General features: G+C 48.2%; 1 protein-coding gene across 16 annotated transcripts in view; it reads left to right on the top strand.

Annotated features, from left to right (window-relative positions):
• Window positions 1–23248, top strand: part of FHOD3 (formin homology 2 domain containing 3) — a 428661-nt gene that overhangs the window by 192184 nt on the left and 213229 nt on the right. For all 16 annotated transcript variants that reach the window (XM_036009142.1, XM_036009140.1, XM_036009138.1 and 13 more), the window contains exon 5: window positions 2037–2142. In XM_036009142.1, the coding sequence (XP_035865035.1) occupies window positions 2037–2142 (106 nt within the window). The remainder of the gene's footprint in view (window positions 1–2036; window positions 2143–23248) is intronic.

Raw genomic sequence — 23248 nt, 5'->3', positions numbered from 1 at the left:
GAATCTGCCTTATCTACATTTGTGCATACATTTTAGTTAGGGTTCTGAATTATTTTTCTAAACACTGTCTCCTGTGCCCAGGGATTTTTTCTGAGCAGCATTGCCAGGCAGTCAGTCAACTCTACGCTATATTAATATTAGTGATTAGCTTGAGTGGTTTCTTGAGAGCTTGTTCTCACTTTTTCACCATGAAGTCATGTGTGAATCTAGTTTTAGTTAAAGTAATAAACATTTGTTACATGCTTGGAAAAACTTTCTGACTAGACATGAGCTCATCTAAATGTTCACTTTTCACATATGCTGGTGGAAAAGGATATGGATGGAGAGAGAATTATTTTTTATTTCCTTTATACATATGAGTGTAAAGTAATTTTCCAAAAACTCATGATATTGTCCCATTTTCTCTTGCTTTCCAAAGCCATGATTATCTTCAAGTCTGAGTTAACACAGCTGTCTCTCATTACCTCTAGGGCACAGGCCTCGCTCAACCCCCCCCCCCCCCCCAGTGCCCTCGGAACAGTGAGGGCGAGTTCTGGGTTCAAAGGGAGCCTCTGCTGGGCCTGCCCACATTTAGCTCAAGTCCTCCATCCATATAATTGGAAAATGCCATAAAATCAAAATGAGGGGCTGATTTAACATAGAGACTGGAGAATTATGCCAGTTCGACTAAATTATTTTTTCTCTTTTGGAGATAAACCATGGTTGCTGACCATTCCTATAGGAATAACCTTTCATTATTCCATTAAGCTTTCTACTATTTACATCACTGCGGTTTTTTATTTTTGCTCCGTTGTTATAATTGAAGAGGCATGTTCCTGCCTTATCCCGGTTGCGCTGGAGACAAGGTACTGTCCCAGTGAGGGCATCTCCTGAGACAGTAGTAGAAAAATCCCTCTCCTAGATGTCCACAGAAGGGGAACTGAAGGAACGTGAGTGCACTTGGGGGCTGGTTGGACACAGGAGATCTTGGCCAAAGTTGGTCACTCTTCAGCCTTTATCTGTAAAGGGAAGGTAGGATTACATCAGTGGTTCTTGAACTGGTGGCCTTTAGGCGTTCCTGGGGAATATGATAGCAAAGATTGGGTCTCGCTCCCAGAAATTCTGATTAAGTCCACCCTGGAAGGGTCCTGCTTCCTATTCCTTTTTAGAGCTCCCAGGTGATCCTCACATGAAGGAGGCAGGGCCAAAGCCTACCTGAACACCTCCGCGTCACCCGGGTGGCTAAGGCCCATCTGAGCACATGTCTGAATTACCTGGAGGGCTTGGTAAGGCCAGGTCGCTGGGTCCCACTGTAGACTTTCCTATCTAGGAAGTCAGGGGTGTGTCAGGTGTTTGCATTTTTAACAAGTTCCCAGGTGTCACTCTTGCCGCTTGAGGTGCCTCCCATGTCCTGCCTTCTGTGATCAGGTCTGCAGGCCAACCGACCAAAGTGGCTCTTTCTGGGGGCAGCATGCTGCTGCAGGCACTCCCCAGGACCTGCGCTCTGCCTCCTGCTTGTCCGGCCAGCGCTTACCTCGGGGTGGAGATGCTGCTTCCGTAACTTCTGGTACCATTTCCAAGACCTTTGGAACCACCGTCCTTAGGGACCATCTTTTGGAACACGCAAGGGGCTTTGGGTCCTTCACTTGATGGTCTGTGCTGCTATGGAATGTTTCCTGTTGATAAAGCTTAGCGAGCTTCATGGGGCCTGTCCCTAGGGATCTTAAGGGGGGGAGGGGCAGGGCCTGGCGATTTTTGAAGAATGAGAAACAGAACACTATAAATATTCCTGACAGTCAGGAGATTTGTTTGCTTTATCTTTATTAGATTGCCCAGAAGGCAATAATTGGTCTTTGGCAAACAACACTGTGAAGACTGGTTGTAAAATTCCTCTGGCAACAGTTGAGATGCTTCACTTGAATGGAGCAGAACGATCTTTAGGGGCTGGTCTGGCTTCAAAGGCTTGTGCGTCGTCGTTTTAACAGCACAGACGAGATGGAGGACGGACCTCGACAGCATTTGAAGTCTCTTTCTTTTTTCTTCCCCTCTCCTGCCAGGATGACAAGGATTTGGTGCATGAATTTGTGGTGGCTGAAGGTCTGACCTGTTTGATCAAGGTGGGAGCCGAGGCGGACCAGAACTACCAGAACTACATCCTGAGGGGTAAGTGACAGAAGGCCGTGGGGTGGCCAGCCCCTGTCGCTGGGGAGGTCTGGGGTCCTCTCCAGGAAGTTCAATGCTCAGAGCTTTTTACAAGAAATTCGATGAAGCAGTAAGGTGATAAAACCACCCGGTGGAAAAAGATGACACCTCCATTAGGTTTTACCAATTTTTAGCCATTAGCCAGGTGAGAGAAGGGGCATACTAAGTGGGCTTGGGTAAAGCCTGCATTTCAGCAGAGAGCCACCCCAAACCAAAGAGGCTCACTTATTCCTGGGAAAAGTATTTTCTCCAACTTGAGTTATCACTGGGAACGTGTGTCAGAAGTGCCTGTTCCCCACTGGACCGATCCTTCTGTTCCTGACTCAGGAGGTGCGGTCAGGAACTTGCAGTGTAAAGAATGATTCTGATATCTATCTCCACAAGTTTATTTTTTATAAAGCAATGCACCTGTGGAGTTTGAAGCACTGCCTACTGTTCCAGTTCATACAGTTAATGCTCTTTTCATAGTTACAGGGTTTTTTTTTTGTGCACCTTTATATACATACTCATTTTATTTGATCCTATTAAAAATCCTATGAACAACGGGGCAGGAATTATTAGGTTGAACCCTGTGAAATCACTGCTATCAACAGTTTTGATTTATAAAAGGGGAAATTTGATATAATTTAATATCTCCACTTTGTAGCTGAACAATTTGAGCCTCAGAGGTGGAACGTTTGCCTCATAAAGTCAGTTTCTCTAGTGTGTGGTGGAGCAGGGGCCGGCCCGGGCCAGGGCACGTCACAGCTGATGAAGGGAAAAACACAGGACACGTGTGATTTAATGTCAAGTGCCCATGGCTAGTTGGAGACAGGCAAAATGAAACGGTCTGCTACAGTTCCTGTTGTGTTTTACCCGGAGACATTCCCTCGTGTTCTGTGTTGTTATCCAACACATTGAGCTTCGAGTCCTCCCTTTTCTCTGCTCCTGGAGAGCCACTGTAACAAAAGGCAAAAGCAAAAGAGGAAACTTACTGTTCAGAAAAAAAATTTTTGAAGGATATATTTTCAAGTCAGTGTTCGTTGTTTCCATAAATTTTGATAAATGCCAAATATGTGTATTTGAGAGAGTGTTCCTCCGCCTCCGGTTTTTATAGTCCGTGCTGTGTGTGAGGAGGAGGAGTCACCTCCCCTTCTCAACCTTCAGTTCTCCCCGGGGTGTGTGATAGACCCTCACTGCAGGTCGTCAGAGAGGCTCTCTTGGTGAGTTTTGTTATTTCTATCCTCAGGATGATTAAAACATTTATATGGAAACTTTCCTGGCGTGTGTAGACAGATTAACCAGAAGCGCTGTCCTGCCACGTTGCCTTCTAATGCAACTGCCTCTGTGTCTAAAGAGACAGTGCCAACCATCTCAGCCTCATATTCCGTTCACATTGTCCAACACCGCAAACGGGGGAAGGCACAGGAGTCAGGGTGGGAGAGCGTCTTCCTGTTTATTGTCCGGGTCACCTCTAATGTGGATGTTCATAAGTCGAACCACATTGAAGGACATGTACCTAAAATGGCCTAATCCTGAATAGTGGGTCCACATGAACAACAAATATATTTTTGTTATGTTTAAAGTATGCTTTAACTTTACAAAGAGAAATCTACTTCGGTGAGTGCTTGTGTGAGTGTGCACTCACACGCACCTCTATATAATTAATATTAAAACCATCTTCAGGGGTGTTCAACCTTTTGGCATTTTTGGGCCACAGTGGAAGAAGAAGAGTTGCCTTGGGCCACACATTAAATACATTGCAACACATGATCACAAAAAGTTACATGTTTTAAGTAAATTTATGATTTTGTGTTGGGTTGTATTCATAGCCATCCTGAGCCACGTGGGCTGCAGGTTGGACACCTGGGATATGTGTTTTTCCGACCCTTATCTAGGAGTGTATATGTTTATTTTTATTGAGTAATCATTACTGTTAATAGCTACATTCAAGGCTAGTGTGACAGGGAGGACTCTGCCAGCTATGATCAGTCTCCTTTTATTCAAGAAGGTCAAATTCTTGTCAGAATTTGACAAGACCCTGCAGACCTTCCATGGATTAAAACTGGGTCACATGACCATTGTAGCTGCAAGGGAGGCTGGCGGAGTGAGCATAGTAAGTCCTCACTTAATGTGTCTATAGGATCTTGGAACTATGATGAAATGATGTAACAAAACCAGTTGTACCATAGGTGATTGATATAAACAAGAGTAACATTCCTATGGCATCTCAATGTTACAACAAAATGCTGCTGAATGAAACAGTGTTGCTCCAGGACCTGCTGTATTTGGTTTCCTGGACTTTAAGGGGCAGCAGCAAGTAAATAAAGCATGGCTTTAGACCTGAGGGTTACCAGTACCTGTCACATAGAGGGAATTAGGAAGAAAAAGCTCAGCCCAGCTGAGAAGGCCTTCTAGAAGGCAGCCATGTGGTGGCCTAGCTGCCTGGCTGGTTGGAGTAGTGCGGGCCTCCCTGCTGCTGAGGGAATGGTTGGCTACACAGAGGGCAGAGTAAGCATACTGTCTGCACAAGGTCCTAAATGGTGATTTGTGTGAATTGTCCTTAGTGGGAATGAAAGATGGTATTGACATGAAGTACTTCAGCTAGGCTCTCTACCTTAGTGAATGCTTATCATTAAGCTTGCAGTGTCTTATTAATTTGCAGTGTTCCGATCTATACTGGAGAGGTGCCAAAGGCAATTACCAAATGTTTAAGAGTCAGAATGCTCAAGCACAACCAGGGGGGAGCCCTGTCAACTACCTGCTGCTTCTCTGGCTGTGCAGAAAATGCCTCATTGTGGACAGCTCTTCCTAACGTGTGAGGGGACTCCGCATTTCCATTGCCATCACCTGGCGGCAGTGTCCATTTATTGGGGGTCAGAAGATTCACCATGTGTTACCGGGGACATGAGCACGTGCTCACTCCCATTCACGCTGTGACAAGGAATCCCGTTTTCCACACAGGGAGGTGCACTTGAACGCCTGCCCCACTTCAGCTAAGTCTTGGAAGACTCAGGGTAACCAGTGCAAACATCAGCACATCTTGATGTATTTGACCGAAACTCATCCCAGGAAAGTACCTTCTGAGGGCTGTAAATGACAGATTTCTTGGGGTGTGACTTTTGTGTTTTTATACAAGGAAACTATCATTTTTCCTAGGCCACATGTTGAGTCACCCCTTCCTGACTTTGGAAAGCTTCTCATGTAGGTTTTTTGTAGGTTGTGATCAGCTGCTGGCTGCCAGTAGACATTCGCAATCAAGGATGACCTTTGGATTGCCTCTCTATTTGCCCAACTGTATTTTGACCACATTACCTTAGATGCAGATCAAGAGAAACTGGAAAGAGTTTTAGTTTTGTAAGTCACAGGTTCCTGGGGAGAACACAGCATGCTACCCAGGAGGGGCACAGAGTCCTCAGGAGGCGGCACCTTTGTTGTGATTTCCATGGTAATGTGGAGGAAGCAGGTTTAGGGATTGGCTAGTTGGAATAATTTCCACGGGCTCTGGAGTTGAGGGCAGTCCCTGGTTGTGTGTTACCTGGCCTTGGGTGATTAGGGTGGGCATGTCATGGCCTGCAGTGTCAGAGCCCCAGAGCCTAGCCCCTGGGTCAAGGTGGCATTAAAAAATGCTATTAGTATGGCTCAGGGAATAGAATAGCCAAAGAACATATGTGCAGGATCTGTGGACTTGGACAACAGTGTGGGGATCACCTGAGGGAGTGGGCAGGGCTAGGTAGACGAGGGTGAAGGGAGAAAAATTGGGACAATGCTAAAGGCATGAACAATGAAATACAGTTAAAAAACAAAAAATGAAAGATGGTATTACACACCACAAGGCAGGCGGATGTCACAGGGCCGTGGAGGAGCGTGCCCGTCGTGAAGCCACTTACCTTGGGAGCCCCGTCGGTGAGACCATGTGCGCGTCCCCAGGTCCAAAGGAAACAGGCGCCTTTGGAGAACCCAGCACTTTCCACATCTGCTTTTAGAACTCGTTTAATTTATCTTTATTTTTGCACTCAGCCCTCTGTCAGCTCCTCCTTTCGGGCCCAGGAATCTGTTGCTTTTCACAGAGGATGTATCTGCCGAGAAGTACGGGGAGGTTTTGAGTTACGGCGTAGCCAAGTGTTCTCCGAAAAAATGTGAGCCGGCTGCTGGGAACAGGTCTTAAATGTACAACATGTAGAAATAATATTTATCTGGCTTATTATTCTTGGATGGTCATAGCTAATGATCTAAAGTTTTTTTTGTGATAGCCGGTGTTTAATATAAATCTACGGTGGAATTTGTACCTCACAATTATTCTTATTGAAGGAGGACCTGGAGTGGTATATTCCTGAGAACTTAAACTTTCCACGCACGTACTGCGCCTTCACTGTGGGCCATGTCGGCCCCGGGGATGCGACAAGGAGACTGAAATACGGTGCCGCCGCCCGCCGACCTGGGAAAGCTCCTGGGAGGGGCGGCGTGTGGCCCGTTTCGTGTGTTGTACCACATCTGCCTTAAATGTTTAGAAACTGCATAGCAGTGATGCGCTTTGGGAGAGAAGAGAGGACAGAGGCAGGGGGCTTCGGTGAGGCAGCCACCTTTTCTGGCGGCACCACAAGGGAAGCTGCCTCTCGGGGTCTCGTTGTACATGGAGAAAGTTGATGTTATCCTAAAGCAAACTCCTCGCTAATCACAAAACACCACCTCAGCCATGACTGGAGCTGGATAAGGTCTTAGAACTTCTTTAGTCCAATCCTTTCATTTTAGGAGAACACTGAAGATATTCTGTTTGCTTCAACGGTGTGTTTTTAAGAAATGTTTTAATGGTTCCCAATATTAAAAATGGGCTATTTAATCCAGGTTTTAGAACTTTTTTGCAAAAACGACAACCTGAGAACTTCAGGACCTTGCCAGATACCACTTAACTATATTGTACTATAGGGAAAAAATGCCTTGATTCCTAAGGCATCTCTTAACGAGGGTCAGGACTTCTGGACACTTGGTGGTTTCTGTGGCATCTGCGTCACCAGGAACAGAAATATGACAGACAGCATAGGAAGAGACTATGATGTTAGGAGGAGTGGCACAAAATGATCAAGTAGTGATTAAATCAACGTCCTCCATCTCAGAAAAACTGAAGGGCTGTGTCTCGGCATTTCAGAGCAAAGGAGGCGAGCAAAGGTCGAGTTCAGACCGTACATGGTGGCTAGGGAGGGGCTCAAAGTGGTCCCAAGGTGAGGACTTGGGAGCAGGAGGGCAGCTGCTTCCTCCCCTAATGGGAGGAGGGGGGGTGGCGAATGCTTGGCGGCCATGGTCCCTGCTGAACAGCCTGGCCTGGCCGGCCTGTGCCCCCTGGCTCTAGTCCTGGGCATATCTGAAGGCTTGAGGGACATTTCTCTCTTCTGCCTCTTTTTTTAAATTAAAAGATTTCATTTATTTTTAGAGAGGGGAAGGGAGGGAGAAAGGGAGAGAAGCATTGATGTGTGAGAGCTACATTAATCAGTTGCCTCTCACATGCCCACAAATGGGGCCCATCCTACAACCCAGGCTGTGCCCTGACTGGAATCGAACTGGCGACCTTCAGGTTTGCAGTCTGGCAGTCAGTCCACTGAGCCACAGCAGCCAGGACCTTTTTGTTTTTCTTTTAAATCCTCACCCGAGGGTATTTTCTCATTGACTTCACAAGGAGAGGGAGGAAGAGAGAGAGAGCGTGAGAGAACGAACACAGAGAGAAACAGTGACATGAGAGAAATGTGAATCGACTGCCTTTCGCATGTGCCCCGACCTGGAATTGAACCTACAGCCTTTTCGGTGTACAGGATGACACTCCAACCAACTGAGCCACCAGGCCAGGGCCTTCTCTTCTGTCTCGTGCTATGAGCTTTCTGTGCTTAGTCAGGATGTCTGGGATCACTTGTGGCAGCCACGTGGCCCAGCTTTGGTGTGGGTGACACAGCTGCCCTGCTGGTGCCTGTCCCCAGCCCCTGGGGGCTAAGGCCAGTGTGGAGGATGAAGTCTCTCCTCACTCGATGCCTCTCCTTTGCTGATTTGGTGTAACAGAGGCTGCTCCCAGGAGGCAGTCAGATCAGCTGGCACAAATTGGAAGCCTGTGGGACCCAATTGAACCTGTAGGTATTTTGTTTGCCTATCTAGCACCATTGGGCAAGCAATCGATTTTAAAATCATAAGATTTAACCATAAGATATGATTGTTAATTATAATAAACAAAAGATTTTAAAATAATCATGAACACTTAAAGATTGTGAGATTTGACCTAACAACACAGATTTCTGGCTTCTCTTGAGAAAATGAGCACGTGAGCCAACACCGGGCCCTCATGCCACGGCCACAATTAGCTGGAGTCCGTAGGAGCTGCACACTTTACTCGGGCAATGGGCTCTGCTTACCACAGTCTCTACCGCTCCCTTTCATGTGAGCCCAGGGTTGCTCCACTGGTTTTGTTTCCTCTGTGCCTCATAGGCATGTATGTGTGAGGCCTCCGACTAATGACATCGCCGCCTGTGAAGTGAGACTTACAGTTATCTAAAGGGGAAAGGCCCGACTGTATTATAGTTGGACATAAGCTGTGATGTCATTGTTACTTTGCGAACTTGGCTCTCCTGTCCAACACGAATACTTTTTAATCCCCCCGCCCCCTACCCCTGGCACTTCTGGATACTCGCAAAGCTCAGCACGGTCTTCCGCCTTGTCCCATTCAGGCCCTTGGGTGATGGTCTGGGGATGGGCCTCCTGTCACTGCATGGGCAGCGGTAGCCCAGAGTCTGGAGAGCCAAGCTAGGGAGATGGAAGCTGAGAGTAGGTGGAGGCACCGGGCGAGATGAGAGTTTGTGGGTAAGGTCCCCCGTTGGAAACTTGCTGCATTGGTTGAACTTGTAATGTGGTTGAACTTATAATGTGGTGGTGACAGCAAGGCTTTTGTCTCAGACCTGTGAGCCTCAGACCCTACCCCAGGCCTGGGGTGATCAGTCTTTGTAGTCCTGGACATTCCTGATGATTCAGGGCACATTTATTCCTAGAACCAGTGGACTTTGCAGTCATTTTTATAAAGTGGTGTGTAGCTTTGATTATCATTGGGTTAAATGTGTCAGTCACTTTGGGAAGAGCTGACAACTTTATCTGAAAGTTCCACACCATTGCTCGCATGTACTTCCATGTCCTGGGACAAACCCTTTCAAGAACATGTTCCCCATCTAACTGTTGTGTGTGGTGTTTGTTGCCTTCTCTTTCATGACAGGGCTCTGTGCATATCCCCATGGTGTTTTTGTGTTGATTTTTTCTTATTCATTTTTAAATTGGGCCTGATATTTACCACAGGTTAGAGGGAGAGGATTCTCTTGGGTCCCTCTCCTGTTTATTTTGTGAACTTGGCTTGGGAATGCCATCCGCTAAGCAGGCCTTCCTCACGCTCCTCAGGTGTGTTATGCTTCTGTCGGGGTGCTCTGTGTCTGGGGCTGGTTTCTTCGGTTGTGGCAGCTACTTGGCCAACACAGTTGGTCTTGTGTGAAGTCCCACTTCTGAGGCAGAGTTAGCCTCCTCTTCCTCTGTGTTTACAAGTTTGCAGCTCTTCCTTCAAGCGCTTACACCAGTGGCATGCCTGCTGGAGACTTGGTCTGCAGGTTCCGGGCATTCACCAGCTGTGGCTTGTGGGCTGAGAAGCCCGACCACTCATAGGCAGGGGATGTGGTCTTCACGTTTTGCTTGTTTTTTCTTAGCCCCATGTTTGTTTGAAACTTCTGCTTTTGGCATCTGATATTTTCTGTGCCCTGCTGTGTCTGACCTCGGCCTGACCTTTTGGCTCAACCACTTGGCACGTTAGTAGGGATGTGGCTACCAGGTTGAGCCAGCCACAAACCTGCGGAGGGGTTTGGTCAGGGGCAGGAAAGCAGCAGCCCTCCCTGCTTGGGGAGGGAGGCTGAGTCACTCTTGCTGCTGCTGTTGGTGCATGGTGACAGAAATGATACTTCTGAACGTCCCATCTTTGGCCCCTCTTGCCACCCCCTCCATCCCCACCTCGCATCAGGCCTGCTCCCCTTTTAAAAACCTGGGTCAGAGAATAGCTGAGAGCTGCACTTGTGTCCCTGGTCTTCTAGGCAATTCCTCTTAGAGAGTTCACGTCTCCCGTGGGCCTGCCCAGACCTTAGCATATTGTGGGCTTGCTGGGCTTTTGTAATTACTTTCTGCAGCACTGCATTTCCCAGGAGAGGAAGTTGTCATCACTGGCGTATCTAGATGGACCCCTCAAAGTCAGTGGTGTGGGGCTGGTTACCCCCAGCCTCGGGGTTCATGGGATTTCTTCTTCACTGGTGCTTCTCATGGGTCCTTTGGGTAGGTTGTTGGACAGTTGGAGGCTTCTGTTGCACTGCATTTTTTTTCTGGAAGTGCCAAATGATCTGAGTCAGCATCACGTGTGGTCTGTGCCCCAGCACACCCTCAGGCAGCAGTGCTGTGGGCAGGAACTTGGTGGGCCAGGTGGGCGAGGGGGCTCCTGCCCGAGGAAGCAAAGGAAGGCCAGAGCCTGTCCAGACCTTTGAAGGGGGCAACCTGCTTTTTGTTTTTCCTCTGGGTTCTCAGGTGGGGCAGGAAGGTGCTGGGTCAGACCCAGGTGAGGCAGGTGACGTGCATGGCCCTGAGTCCTCACCGCATTTGACGGCAAGCATTTGCCCTCTGTCTCTAACTCTAGGTGGATGCTTCCAGCTTTAAACATGACTTTGATTTTGTGTTTGGTTGTTCATTTGTTTGTTCTTTTCTTACCCCCCTTTCAAGGTATTTTCCCCCTATAATTAAAAAATATTTTCTCTGGTAACTTTGCTCTATGATTCATAAGGCTTTTAAGTTTTAATTTTCTAAAGTAAAAATGAATTATTAATTATTAATACTCTGGAATATAGTGAGCATTAAGAAGTAACAGAAATATTTTCTGTAGAGCGGTCTTTATAAAGCAACACAAAGTAGGCCTGCCTGGTGAACGTTATCTCCGGCCTGGAGCATCATTAGACCAAATTGTGTGAAATTGCTGACCTTTGACCGTTTTTTCCCTGCAGAGATGGCAAAGTGAAATGGTTTAACTTAAATTATCATAGTTTAATCTTAACCTCTTTCCTAGACTGATTAGTTTGTTTCTTTAAATTTTACCTTCCAATCTGTATAAAGTCACACTTAGTCCAGTTTGCGCACAAGTGCACCCCCCCTGCTCCCTCCCCCCAAACCAACCCCTTGTAATTTTGTGCGGTCACGTCTCGAAGCACTTCAACACAAAGAGCCATTCCTAGCCAGCCTCAGCCAAAGAGATTTCTTCAGCATTTTCATCTCCACTGGAAGCCTTCATCTTCTTCCCTTCACATGAGAAAAGAAAGAAGAAAGAAGCACAGTTTTTTTGGCCGTTCCTATGTGTGGAACTTTCCATGGCCGAATCTCACTGCCGTGTGTCCTTCAGGAATTTTTCCACTTTATTCATACTGGAGATGCGCCTCTCACGCTGTCTGCCTCCGCTTGCTCGGTAGACGTGTACAGAGGAATAGCGGACTGGGTGTGCCCTCAATCACAGCCGTTACCTCCCCTGCTGGTAACTGTCTCTGCTTACAAATCCAAGTTCATGACAGAACAGAAGGTCTTAAGCAAATTTTAAACCCAACCCTAAACATGGATTAAAAGTATTTTCTGGCCTGGGATCTGCTGGGGCATGTCAGTTGCTGTGTTTGTACATTGCATTTTGGAGTGTTGAGGGCCCTTGGTAGACTGGGCCAGCCTGCCTGCAGGTTGCCACTCTTTTTCCTGATAATGTGGCTTCCCTGCCCTCGATGTGCACAAGGTCCCAGCTCAAGTCACTCTGTGGTGGGTGTCCCAGATGTGTGGAGCCAGCCATGACCCAAGTATCCCCACGGCCCCACGTCCATACCTCAACACAGCATCTTTGCATGCCAGCCAGCCAACCGCTGCTTCATTCAGCATCCCCGGGAAGGACACAGTTCTCCATCACATTTAAGTCAGCTGCCCCTTGACGCCCCCCCCACACACTCTCTGTAATCACCCACCACCAAACTCAGGCTTCTCTACCCCTCACTCCTGTCTCCCTTTCAAGTCCTCACATCTCTTTTCATTTTCAGTTATGGTTTCTGAGTTCAGACCATCATTTTTTCCTTCCTATTGTTCTCTATGAGCTAATTAGTCTCTCTGACATCATTTCTGCTTCCCTTTGGTCCATTTTATACCCTGTTGCCTGGGTGGGCCTCCTCCGTCCCTGGTGTAGATTCTTCAGTGGCTCCTCTCATCCTCAGGAAGAAGTCCTGGCCTTTCTACGTGGGCAGAGTATCTGTGTGGCTAGTATATCAGTGCAGGCCATTTCCGCTCTCTCTCTACGAGTCCCTTCCTTACCTGGTTCACACTTTACCCTTTGCTTCCTGCTTGTGTTTGGGATGGGGCTAAGTTGCCATATTCCCCAGGAGACCTTCTCTTGTACCCCAATATTTTGGCCCCCTGTGCATACCCTGGTATTGACACTTACCTCACATAATACATTAGCTCACATAATAGAAAAAATATTTGTTGCAAATACACTATGGGCCAGAGACCCTAGGCTAATTCCCTCTACCACACTTGGCTACCTGTGTGCATGTCAGTTTTCATCCTTGGTGCCAGGCACATTTTAGGAGCTCAGTGAAAATCGACTAGAGGAGAGACTAGGTGAATAATAGACTGTCTGCCAGGAAGAGAACCCATGATCCTCAAGGAAGCTCCTGGTTTATACTGAGGATTTGGGAGATCGTGGATTTGCTCATCTGCAGCTTTAGCTCAACAGATTGTTTTATTTCTGAGAAATGATAGCACATCTTGATTTGTTTTTGGTACTTAGAAAAAAAGGCTAAACTATTAAATTATGTTTTGATAATTTTGCTTGTTCAGTAGCTCAAGATGGTATATATGTTGATTTTAAATGTCATGGTTTCTGAAGGTCACATCCATGCAAAAATGGATCATACCACCTAACCTGTTTTGTATCTCCAGCAGTTATCTACCTGCCTCTGAAATAGATGGATTATGAATTCCTTGGTGGCAGGAAGAGTGTTGTCATAGCCTTTGTGGTCCCAGCTCCAATCTGATCCCGTTGCCTCAGATACTTAACAGCTATTTGATTAAAACAACTAAATGAATGAATGAGTGGGAGGAGAATACTCAGGGACATCCCACAGCGCTGTCTTGGTCTTATGTAGTACTTTGTGAGTGAGTGATGGTGGGTAAGCGCATACTCTATACTGGGAGCTGGGTGTGCATGATCAGAAGATGCAGAATGGGGAGATGCGGTAAGATGGTAAGCAATGACATGTGTAACTGGGAGCATTCATTTGATTTGGTTTTCAGTATCCTCATGATCTCAGCCATGTTATCCCTTGCTGCCCTTTCCCTGCCTCTCCTTTTCTCTGCTACTCACAACTGGATTCCCCCAAAGCCATTCTGGTGCCAGGTTGACCTGATGTTTTTTGAGCCAGTTCCCGCAGGGAGAACTGTGTTCCATGGCCCGTGTTGCACACACTTGCCTCTCCCAGGGCTGCCATGGCTCCAGGCTTCCCTGAAACACTACTAGGGCACCCTAATTATCCCAGAATTAGAGCTCTAGTCTTTACTCACCCATGTCACCCCGTCCTTGAGACTCAGCTTGAGCCCAGAAGGGTTTCAGTGGGGGATAAGCTTAGATGCAGGTAGCTATGTAGGGGTTGTTTTTGGAGGAAAGGACAAACGTGTTGCTCTTAAAGGAAGATTGGGAGCAATGAGTAGGAGTTACAGGAAAGTGGTTTTTTGACTGAAAACAAGCTGCTAGAACACAGTTGGAAAATTAGTTTATTTTCTTTGCCAACATAAACTGATCAGTGGTGACTTTCTGGAGCATTCTGTGTTGAGGATTCTGAAGCCACATCCAGCATCAGCAGGAAAGAGTGCCATGACCAATTCTTGATGTCTGTCAGCAGCCCAGGAGTGGGGAGTGAGAGCGGGAATACCATATATGGTGTTTGTTTATTCTGGGGAATATTAGGCATTTTCAGAATGCTCATTGAGTTGATTTCAGACAGGTGTGTGACAATTAATTTTCTAATCACAATACTTTGTATTGGGACCAGCAAGGACCAGATGACCTATTAGAGCCATGAGACTTGGGATGGGGAACAGAGGGATGACCTCTTAGATCCCTTCCAACTCTAGGTTCTGTATTTCTGAATAAAATAGAAAAAGCAGAAGGGATGGAGGCAGAGTTGTCTGGCTCTCCTTCTTCTCCATGTTCTTAGTCGCTGTAGGATCCGCAGGCTCTCCCCAAGCATGTATATTGTCCTGTTTTAGCTTCAGAGAAGGCCATCTGGTTACACGACATAGAGCCCAGCCAAGTCGTTGGAAAGGAAGGTGAGCTGCTCTGGGTCACTAAGGGGCTGCTATTCATGTTGATCTGCAGAATTGGAAGGATTAGCAGAGTGAGGATTGGTTTATATCCAGGAATTCATATGTCCATGTTGAGGTCCGGAGACAGTGGTGGGTTTGCCCCGTCTCCAGAGCTTCAGGGAGCTTTAACTATAGCAGGGGAAGTGGCGTGCAGACTGTGGTAGGCAGAATTCCAAGGTGACTCAAAAGATCCCTGCCCCCTGCTGCACACCCTGTGTAATCCTCTCCTCCCGAGTGTGGGTGAGACCGGTGATCGTGATGGACCTGTGACTATCACGGAGCCATGATTAGGCCACAGTATATGGCAAGGATGAAAGCACTCTGCAGATGTAAATAAAGTCTCAAATCAGTTGAGTTTGAGTTAGTTAAAAGGGCAGTTATTCTGTGTGGGACAGGCCTGAACAGGTGAACCCTTAAAAGAGAGTCTACAAGTCATAGACACTCTCTTCTGCTGACTTTGAGCGAGTTGCCATGAGTTCTACAGCTGCAAGGAAATGAATGCTGCCAACAACCACATAGGCTTGGAAGGGGACCCCAAGCCTCAGATGGGACCACAGCCCCATCTGACACCTTGATTGCAGCCTTGTGAGACCCTGAGCAGAGGACCCGGCTAAGCTGTGCCTGGACTCCTGCCCCATGGAAATTGTGAGATAATATGTGTTGTTCTAAGTTGCTAAGTTTGTGGCAATTTGTTATATAGCAATAGAAAACAAATGCAGTTAATATAAAAATTGTAATACAAAGCCACCTGGACATGCAAAAATTGGTGCAAAATACTCTGTGACCTCAGAAGAGGCAGAGGTCTTTGGAAGGAGGTTAGGAGAAAATTTCACAAAGACAACAACTTCTTATTTTCTTTCTGGGTTTCCTAGGCAACCATGTGCCATCCATCTAAACTGAATTTCCCTCCATGTCCCTGCCGTTTTCTTGTGTGAGCCTTTCAGGTGGTCTGCTTAGATCCCTCACTCCGGTGGTGGTGGTTCTCTCAAAAAGACTTTGATGACATCTGTGCTCACTCAATTAAAGGGCTCTCTCCTGCACCCCAATAAGTAACTAAAGCAGAAGGTGATTCAAAAGAAAATTCAGGATTTCCGCTATGCCTGTGTCAGGAGAGAACATGGCAGTCTTATAAAGACTGGGCTGTCTTAGATGATCTTACCCACGAATAGGAGACGGGCAACTGGGGCACAAGGGCTCTGCAGCAAGTCATGATCCTCTCCAGTGAAGCCTTTTGCTCCTCTTTCTTTGCATCCCTACCATCCATTCCTTCTCGTGCTCGTGCATCCAGCACGTGCCCGAGGCAGAGAGTTGCAGTGGGAGGGCTCAAGCTGAGGCCCCTCACCACAAGGAACTTGGCAGTGACCCTAGGATAGGAGCCATCAAGTAAAGATGGATATACACAAAAACAGTGTATTAAGTTAGGTTTTGGATGAAAATCCTTAAATCCTGTTTTTTTCCTCTCAAATCGCTTGCATCAGCATTGTGTTCCCAAAGGTGGCTGATAAATGTTAAGTAGTTCAATCCTATGTCATCCATTTCAAAGGCACAGGAAGCTATTTGAGTTGCTCTTTGCTCAGTCATTCAAGATGTTTGCTTTTCATAATTCAGCTTTTCTTTTTTATGGAACAGCTTAATGTATCGCGTTTCATGGGAATTTCATAAAACACAGAATGTGGTACTTGAATCAACTGTTCATTCTCATGTAGGCAAAACATAGCACAAAGGTTTCTAGGCATTATCAGGCTTGCAAAGAAAGGAAATATGTAATTTTATGGTTTTGTTTCTGAATTCCACGTGGATTACCAAATTCCTGTTGCATCAGTTGAAGTCCTAATGTGAAAGTTGCTTGGAACTGAGAAGGGCTGACCCTTTTATAAATTGTGGTTGAAATAGTAGTAACCTTCCTGACCTATTAGGAAGCACCGTCTGTTTCCCGCCTGGTTGGACAAGCAGGTATTCCTCGAAGGCTGTGCGCTGGGGAAGGGGACAGTGGCTACTGCCTGCTCTTTGTTACCTGGTGGAGGGTTCCTGAGAGCAGTTTCCAGCCTAAGTCCCTTCTGACTGTTCCCCTGGGAGCTGTGCCTGGTCGATGTGTGAGCAAGGTGAGCTGTTGTCCTTTTAAAGGTTTTCTGACTAGTCCTGCACTGAGAAATAAGTATAAAAGGTCTGTCCAGAAAATGTCCAGCCATTGTTAATGTAACGAGAATGGCTTGCGCAATGCTGATGTAACCTGGCAGCCAAGGAGAGTGGACTGGAGTGCACATTTGTGAACAATGATGGCTTCACTGTACTAGTCAGTGGGGGCGGTGGGTACCATTGAATGAGCATGTGCACTGTGTGGCTGTCACATTCAAAATGACCAAGTGAGTAGAACAATGAATCTGCATCACAGTTTGCACTAAGCTTAAACATTCCTCAGCAGAAACTATTTGCATGATTCAGAAGACCGCAGCCGTGGGCCACTGGTGATGGGCAGTTTCATCAGGACAATGGGCCTGCTCAAGCATCACATCTCGTGTAGAGTTTTTGGCAAGATATCAAATCACCCAGGTGACTCAGCCCCCCTACAGCCCAGATTTGATACCCTGTGACTTCTGGCTTTTCCTAAAACTAAAATCAGCTTTGAGATTTGGGAAAATATGACAGGGCAGCTGATGGTGATTAGGAGAACTGTGTGAGGTCCCAAGGTGCCTGCTTTGAAGGGGACTAAGGTGTCAGTGTCCTATGTACAATGTTTCTTTTCTTTTATCTTCAGTAAATGCCCCTATTTTTCATAGCACATGGCTGGATACTTTATGGACAGACCTCGTACTTCCTCATAAAAAAATTTATTTAAAAGGTACTACAGGTGCTCTGCAAGTGTTCCCTCCGCTGCCAGATCTTGAGAGATGGAAGCAATAGAACCTGTTTTGTAACCTAATGGATTCTTTCACTAAAATACTTACTGCTTCTCTCTCTACTGTTTTTGTGGGTTTGTTGGTGGTAAGACAGTATAGGAGGAAATGGTTTGCGGCTGTTTTTCCCCATGGGGTTGACAGTAAAGGTGGAGGGCATACATGACCTTCCCAAGCCCACTGTCTCTGTCACCTTGTGGATTTTATTTCCCCTGAGTGCTGTGGTGTCTCCTGACAGTTACTGTCAGAGCCCCTTTGGCCTCCGCATATAACCAGCCACAGGGCATGTTCGCTGCCTTGGCGTGTGGTAGTGGACCTGAGAAGACATAGTTACATCACCCAGGGGGTGAGGCAGCCTCTACTCTGGCTCTGTGTTGGGGTGCACATAAAACAGCTGAGTGGGTGTGTCTGATCCACTGTGCACTTGACCTCTTTGTTTTATCCATGCTGACCCTTCTGCCTCCTCCTCCTCGGCTTACTGTAGGGTCTCTCTTTACCCTTTGTGATACCCTTCCCATGAGGCATTCTGGGGAGCCCTTCCTAAAGCCCTCTGGGAGTGTGGCCTTCCCACCTCACAGCATATGTGTGACCATCTGTCCCCTCGTCCTTCTTCCTGACTAGGCCCAGACCTCCTTGATGATCAGACACTCTGATCTGCACCTGGACCCCCTGTGCCCCACTTTGAACAGGCACCTTGTGTGCTTGGTGCTCGCCAGGCCCTTCAGTAAAGGAATCAAGCAGTAACTGTTGTCCAGACAGTGTCAGAGGGACAACGAACCCATGCAACAAAGACAAGGCAGAGAAGGCTCAGTATTAAAAGCTAGAAAAACAGGAGGAAAAACTCACAAGAGATGACCATGATCAGAGCCAAAGCCATGCCCACACACATGTGGGCAGTTACATGGAACCTCAGCACACACGGTTTGTCCCATTCAGGCTGCCATGTTAGGGTTTGTGAGCCTGAAATGATTAGCCCCATTCTGGGCTTTTTGAATGGTTCGATCAGAGCAGAGTGCTCTGCATTCCTGATCGGAACCCCGTGTTTCTCAGGAATGAAGTCTGTCCTTCTGTTATATTCTTTTCCCCCTTGAGCAAAGGCATGGTGCTGAAAGAGCCCAAGGGCAGTGCAGAATGTCCTGGCTCACTCCCCTTTGAGGTCATGAGCATCCGAGGCTGGATATCTAAGCTGGCATCTCCTGTCTCTCTGGCTTCCCCTTTTAGCCGCAGGTTGTGTGGAGAGTTCACCTGTGGTCCTCTGGGGGCTGGGCGATCTCATTTGCAAAGTGTTTATTCAAAGCCAGTACCCTGTGCACAGCTGAATGCCTTTGGCTTTCTTTGTTAACTAGACAAGAGAACGTGGCTGTTTTGTCATATTATGCCTTGGAGGTAGGTGTTGGGTGTTGAGAAAAAGTTGACTTCATTGCACAGCTTCTGCTCCTTTAGAAACCTGGTCTTGTGTACATTACATCACCTATTTCCACACCTGCCTCTGTGCCAGTGGGCCATGCCAAATCACCACTCACCTTGCTTCTGGCACACTCAAGAGCCTGCTGATGGATTGGTGTCAGCTGGGCAGAAAGCTGCACATTGAGGGGAGCCCCATATACTCTCTGGGGGGATTCTTACCCCAAGCAGACGTCACCATCATTTGCTATAAAGAGGGTGTGTGGAGGCAGATGGCTTACTTGAGGTTTTATAAATAGATGTAGCTGTTGGTGAGACGCAGGCTGGCTTTGGGTGTTGCTTCTCTAGATATAGCTGAACACCAGAATGTTGAGCTCTGAAAATCCTACTGCTAGGAGGTTCCTGCGGTTGTTCTGGAAACGTGGCAGCACTCAAGGACAGATGGGTTTAAATTCGGATTCCCTAGCAGCCTGACAGAGTTTGACATGTGCCACTGTCTGCTGCTTTTTGTTTAGCTGACCACTGGTGAGGCAGAGGTCATGCATTCTTCTCCCTGGTTGGGATTCGGGAGCCGACTGTTTGGGCCTCTTGGTTTTCAGCGGGAGAGCGCCTTCCTTGAAGAAGTGCATTTTGCTGTCTGGTTTTTCTTTTCAACACAAGAGACTAAAGGGGTATAGGTTTTGGGGGAGTATTTTCCTGTCCTATGTATTTTAAACATGTGGAAAGGCTAAGGCAGTCTAAAGCCTGAAAAGCCTGCATAATTCGGAGAGGAAGTCCATGCCCAACGATGGGGTCATGTCGCAGACGCGGTTCCCCGCCAGGCTCTGGAGCAGCAGGCACTGCGAGGATCGGCTGGATTTCAGGAGCACCACTCTTGACCTTGAGAGCCTCTGCTTCTTGAGAGGCACCAGCCTCCGTGGATGGGGTGTTTGCTCACATGGGGGCGGGAGACAGGAACTGTGGCCTGCAGGGTCTGTCCCTGCACCCACAGAACACACAGGGGCTCCGGGGTGCCTCTGCCAGGGTATGGCTTCCCTGCCCCCAGTGAGCACTAGGCTAACTGTGTGGGGAGCAGGGGCTGTTGGGGGTGGGGACAGATGATTCAGCATCATGAGGATGGGATGTATTTCAGCCTGAGGTGGGAGACATACTCTCATCCGTTTATTCCTTCTCTCATCAGTCATAGTTGTAATTAACATTATTTTGAAATATATTGGACTTATAAAAGCACAAGGTATAATAAAAACAACCCACATGCAGCTTAAGACAGGCATCACCACGACATGATTTGGCCTTTCTTGATGTTTGTGCCCAGTAGCGTCTCCTCTGCACCCCAATCTTCCTTGCTTGGTGCTTCCTTGCTGGGTGCAGGGGTGCCATAGTCTGTCACACCACGTGTATTGCTCAGCAGGAGTTTCTTTCCTTTGTTCCCGGTCCAGGACAGGGCTTCATCCACTTTGTTCGGCACAGAGTCATGTCCTTGTGTGTGGTTTTGAAAGGATGAGTGCACATAACGAAGTGAGATTCGTCCATTGGCTAACATGGCCCTGCCTCTCCCTTTCCCCTGCTGGACAACATTCTGTTGTGCGAGCATATTGCAGTTATCGAATGGTTCTTAGGTTGGTCCACATTTAGGTTGTGTCCAGTGTTTCGGAACTGGAGCCATTGTTAACATGTGTGTTCTTGTTATGTTTTCTTGGACACTCATGGGGATTTTTCTAGGGTGTACACACAAAGCAGCGAGTGGCTGGGCCCAGGGAGTTTTCACATTTATTCTACAACGTGCTGAGTGTTTCCCAGCCCGAGTCAGAGCTGCTGTTTCTGGACATGGGCGTTGGGTTGCTTCTCCCTGTGGAGCTTGGATTCTGAGCCCTGTTCTCCCTGAGGTCCCTGTGGTGAGTGCCATGTGACTGGGGTGGCCGGTGACCCTACTCCTGGAGTCTTTGGGCTGGGAAGAGACTTTTCCTTGGCTTGTTTCCATCAGCCCTTAGGGCCTTGCCTCTGCGACCATCCTAGTTCAGTGTCCCACCCAGTGGCTGGCCTACCTGGCTGAACGTAGGGTGTTAGAGCCAGAAGGTGCCTTAGGGGACTCCTCGTCGGCCTTCTCACGGAGAAATAGGGACCAGGAGGGCTGAAGGCACGTGCCCACGGCCTCGCAGCTGTCACAGCCACTCCTCACTCCTTCCCCCGGAGAAGCTTTCCTTTTCCTGTTGCTGACGCTATTGGACCCTTTGCTGTTTCTTTCAATGGTTTCTTTCATGGCCATTCCTGTTCTGTGACACTCTGGTCATTGGGGCCCTTACCCCTCCTGTGTTCTCCCCAGGTGGCCTGTCCCTCCCTCCCTTCCTGAACTGCTAAAAGGCACTTCCTGTGTCATCTGGAGACACAGAATGTCTGCAGGGGTCCTTCACAGCCCCGCAGAGTACAGGAATTCCTTGCTTTAAAGGGAGCAGGGTTGATATTTTTAAAATTATCAACAGGGTATTCAATGCACATAATTGAAATTATGTGCATTGAATACCCTGTTGATGTACATGGATGAATACCCATGTAAGTCGGAAAAATATCTCCAAAATGGAAATCTCTGCGGGTGACTCTTGATGCAGCCCTGACCCCCACCTTCAGCTGTCTACAGCCCACGGAATCGGCCCTGTGAGCAACTCGGAGGCAGATGCCAGAATCAGAGTTGTTTGCCAATGGCTGGCTCCTCGCAGATTTTCCCAGGCATCACGGGCTGCCCCGCCCAGCCCATCCACACTTCCACCAGCTCTTGCACCTTCTTGTTGAGGAGGGTCTCATACCGCCCTCTGCTCTCATGCCCACCCTCAGCCTGGCTGCCAGCCTGCTTTCGTCTGCCCCTGGAGAAACCTCCCTACTGTGCGGCTTGGATGACGTCATTGGAGGAAAACCCTGAGGTCCTCCCAGGCCCCAAATCTTGCCCCTGCTGTTTTTCTCTATAACTATAATTTGGGAGATCAGCGAGGCTCTGTAATTTTAAGGCTCAAAGTACGCTAAAATACGGAGTTTCATTTCTCAGTTCAGTGCCCATATAGCAGAGATTGCCACGATTCAGAATGTCTGTATTCTTGGTCTGCATATTTGGGAAGCTCCTGGGCCCTCCCCCTCCCCTCCCCCCAGCCACTTGCCTCCAGTCCCACGTCCCTGGAAGACAGAAGGTAGGAAGGGGAGCCACCACCATGGCCTCTATAGGCTCCTGGTGTGAGGGTGACCAGCTGAGGCATCTTTGGGGTGTCATGGCTGGTGGAAGGAGCTGCTGCAGCTACTGGCCTTGTTCTCAGCTCGTCACAGGCACCTCAGGGTTTTCCTCCTGACCAGAAACACCTGCGAGGCTCTCACCTGCTCTGCTGCAGGTGGGGTGCTGGAAACCCACTTCCCCCAGGACCCCTGTGAGTCGTCCTCAGAGCTGCTTCCACCCGCACTTGTGGAAGAAACCAGGGGTTTCCATGCATTACTCCACAAACCCTGGGGTTCCCCTGAGACCCCACAGGGCCCACTCCCACATAAGCTTCAGAGCCTCTCCTTTGGTCTGTTTTATGTTCTAGGCTTGTGCATAAGTTTGTGAAAAAGGTCCTGTTGGTAAGACACTGAGAGGTCAGAAACCACTGTTAGATGAGATGAAACACAGTGTCTGGTCCTGCAGTTCAGGGCCCTCCGAGGTGGGCCTCCCCCAGCATGATGCTGCCTGGTGGGTGGTGTTCTCACTTGGCTTTCCTCGGTGGGGGCTCTGTGAGGACCCCACCCACTGTGATGCTGCCCAGCGTGTCCTCTGCACAGTGTTGTGCCTCCTGGCTGAGTACTGTCATCAGGATCGAGGTCCATGCCTGTGGGTCACTGGGTTCTGGGGCAACTGCTGTTGTCGCCCCATCAAGGACCTTCCCTTGCCCATTTCTCTATTTCAAGAGACCAGCCCCTGGCCCCTGGCTCCAGAGTGGAGATGCCGTGTATGTCCCTGAAGCAGCCCCACTGTGGGCGGCCCCTCTCTGCCTCCGTGTCACCCTTACTCTCTGGAGCTACCCAGGGGCCCGTGCATTTAGTCTTTGTGTCCATGTGCTCCCAAGGCCAGAGGAATGGGGAAGGATTGGGGAAGGGGATGCAGGAGAGGGGAAAGTTATATTTTTAGGTCTAAGTGTGGGGTTCAGTTGTGTGGCTTGTTGTGAAAGAGAATTAAAGTGGCAGTTGTATTGCCTGGTCTCATCTATTCTGCCATTGGTCATGCATGTGGCATCTTCCTCAGGCAGCCTTGGGTACCTAGAGTGGAGGAAGCAATTCTCTGCAACAGGAGGCGGATGAGGGTTGCACCCCAGCAGATGGCGTGGAGTAGGGTGGGCTGCAGTTGAAAA

Source organism: Phyllostomus discolor, chromosome 9 (assembly GCF_004126475.2).
Source record: "Phyllostomus discolor isolate MPI-MPIP mPhyDis1 chromosome 9, mPhyDis1.pri.v3, whole genome shotgun sequence".
Lineage (NCBI taxonomy): Eukaryota > Metazoa > Chordata > Mammalia > Chiroptera > Phyllostomidae > Phyllostomus > Phyllostomus discolor.
The sequence above is the reverse complement of the archived record's forward strand: the minus strand, read 5'-3'. Positions and strand labels throughout refer to the sequence as shown.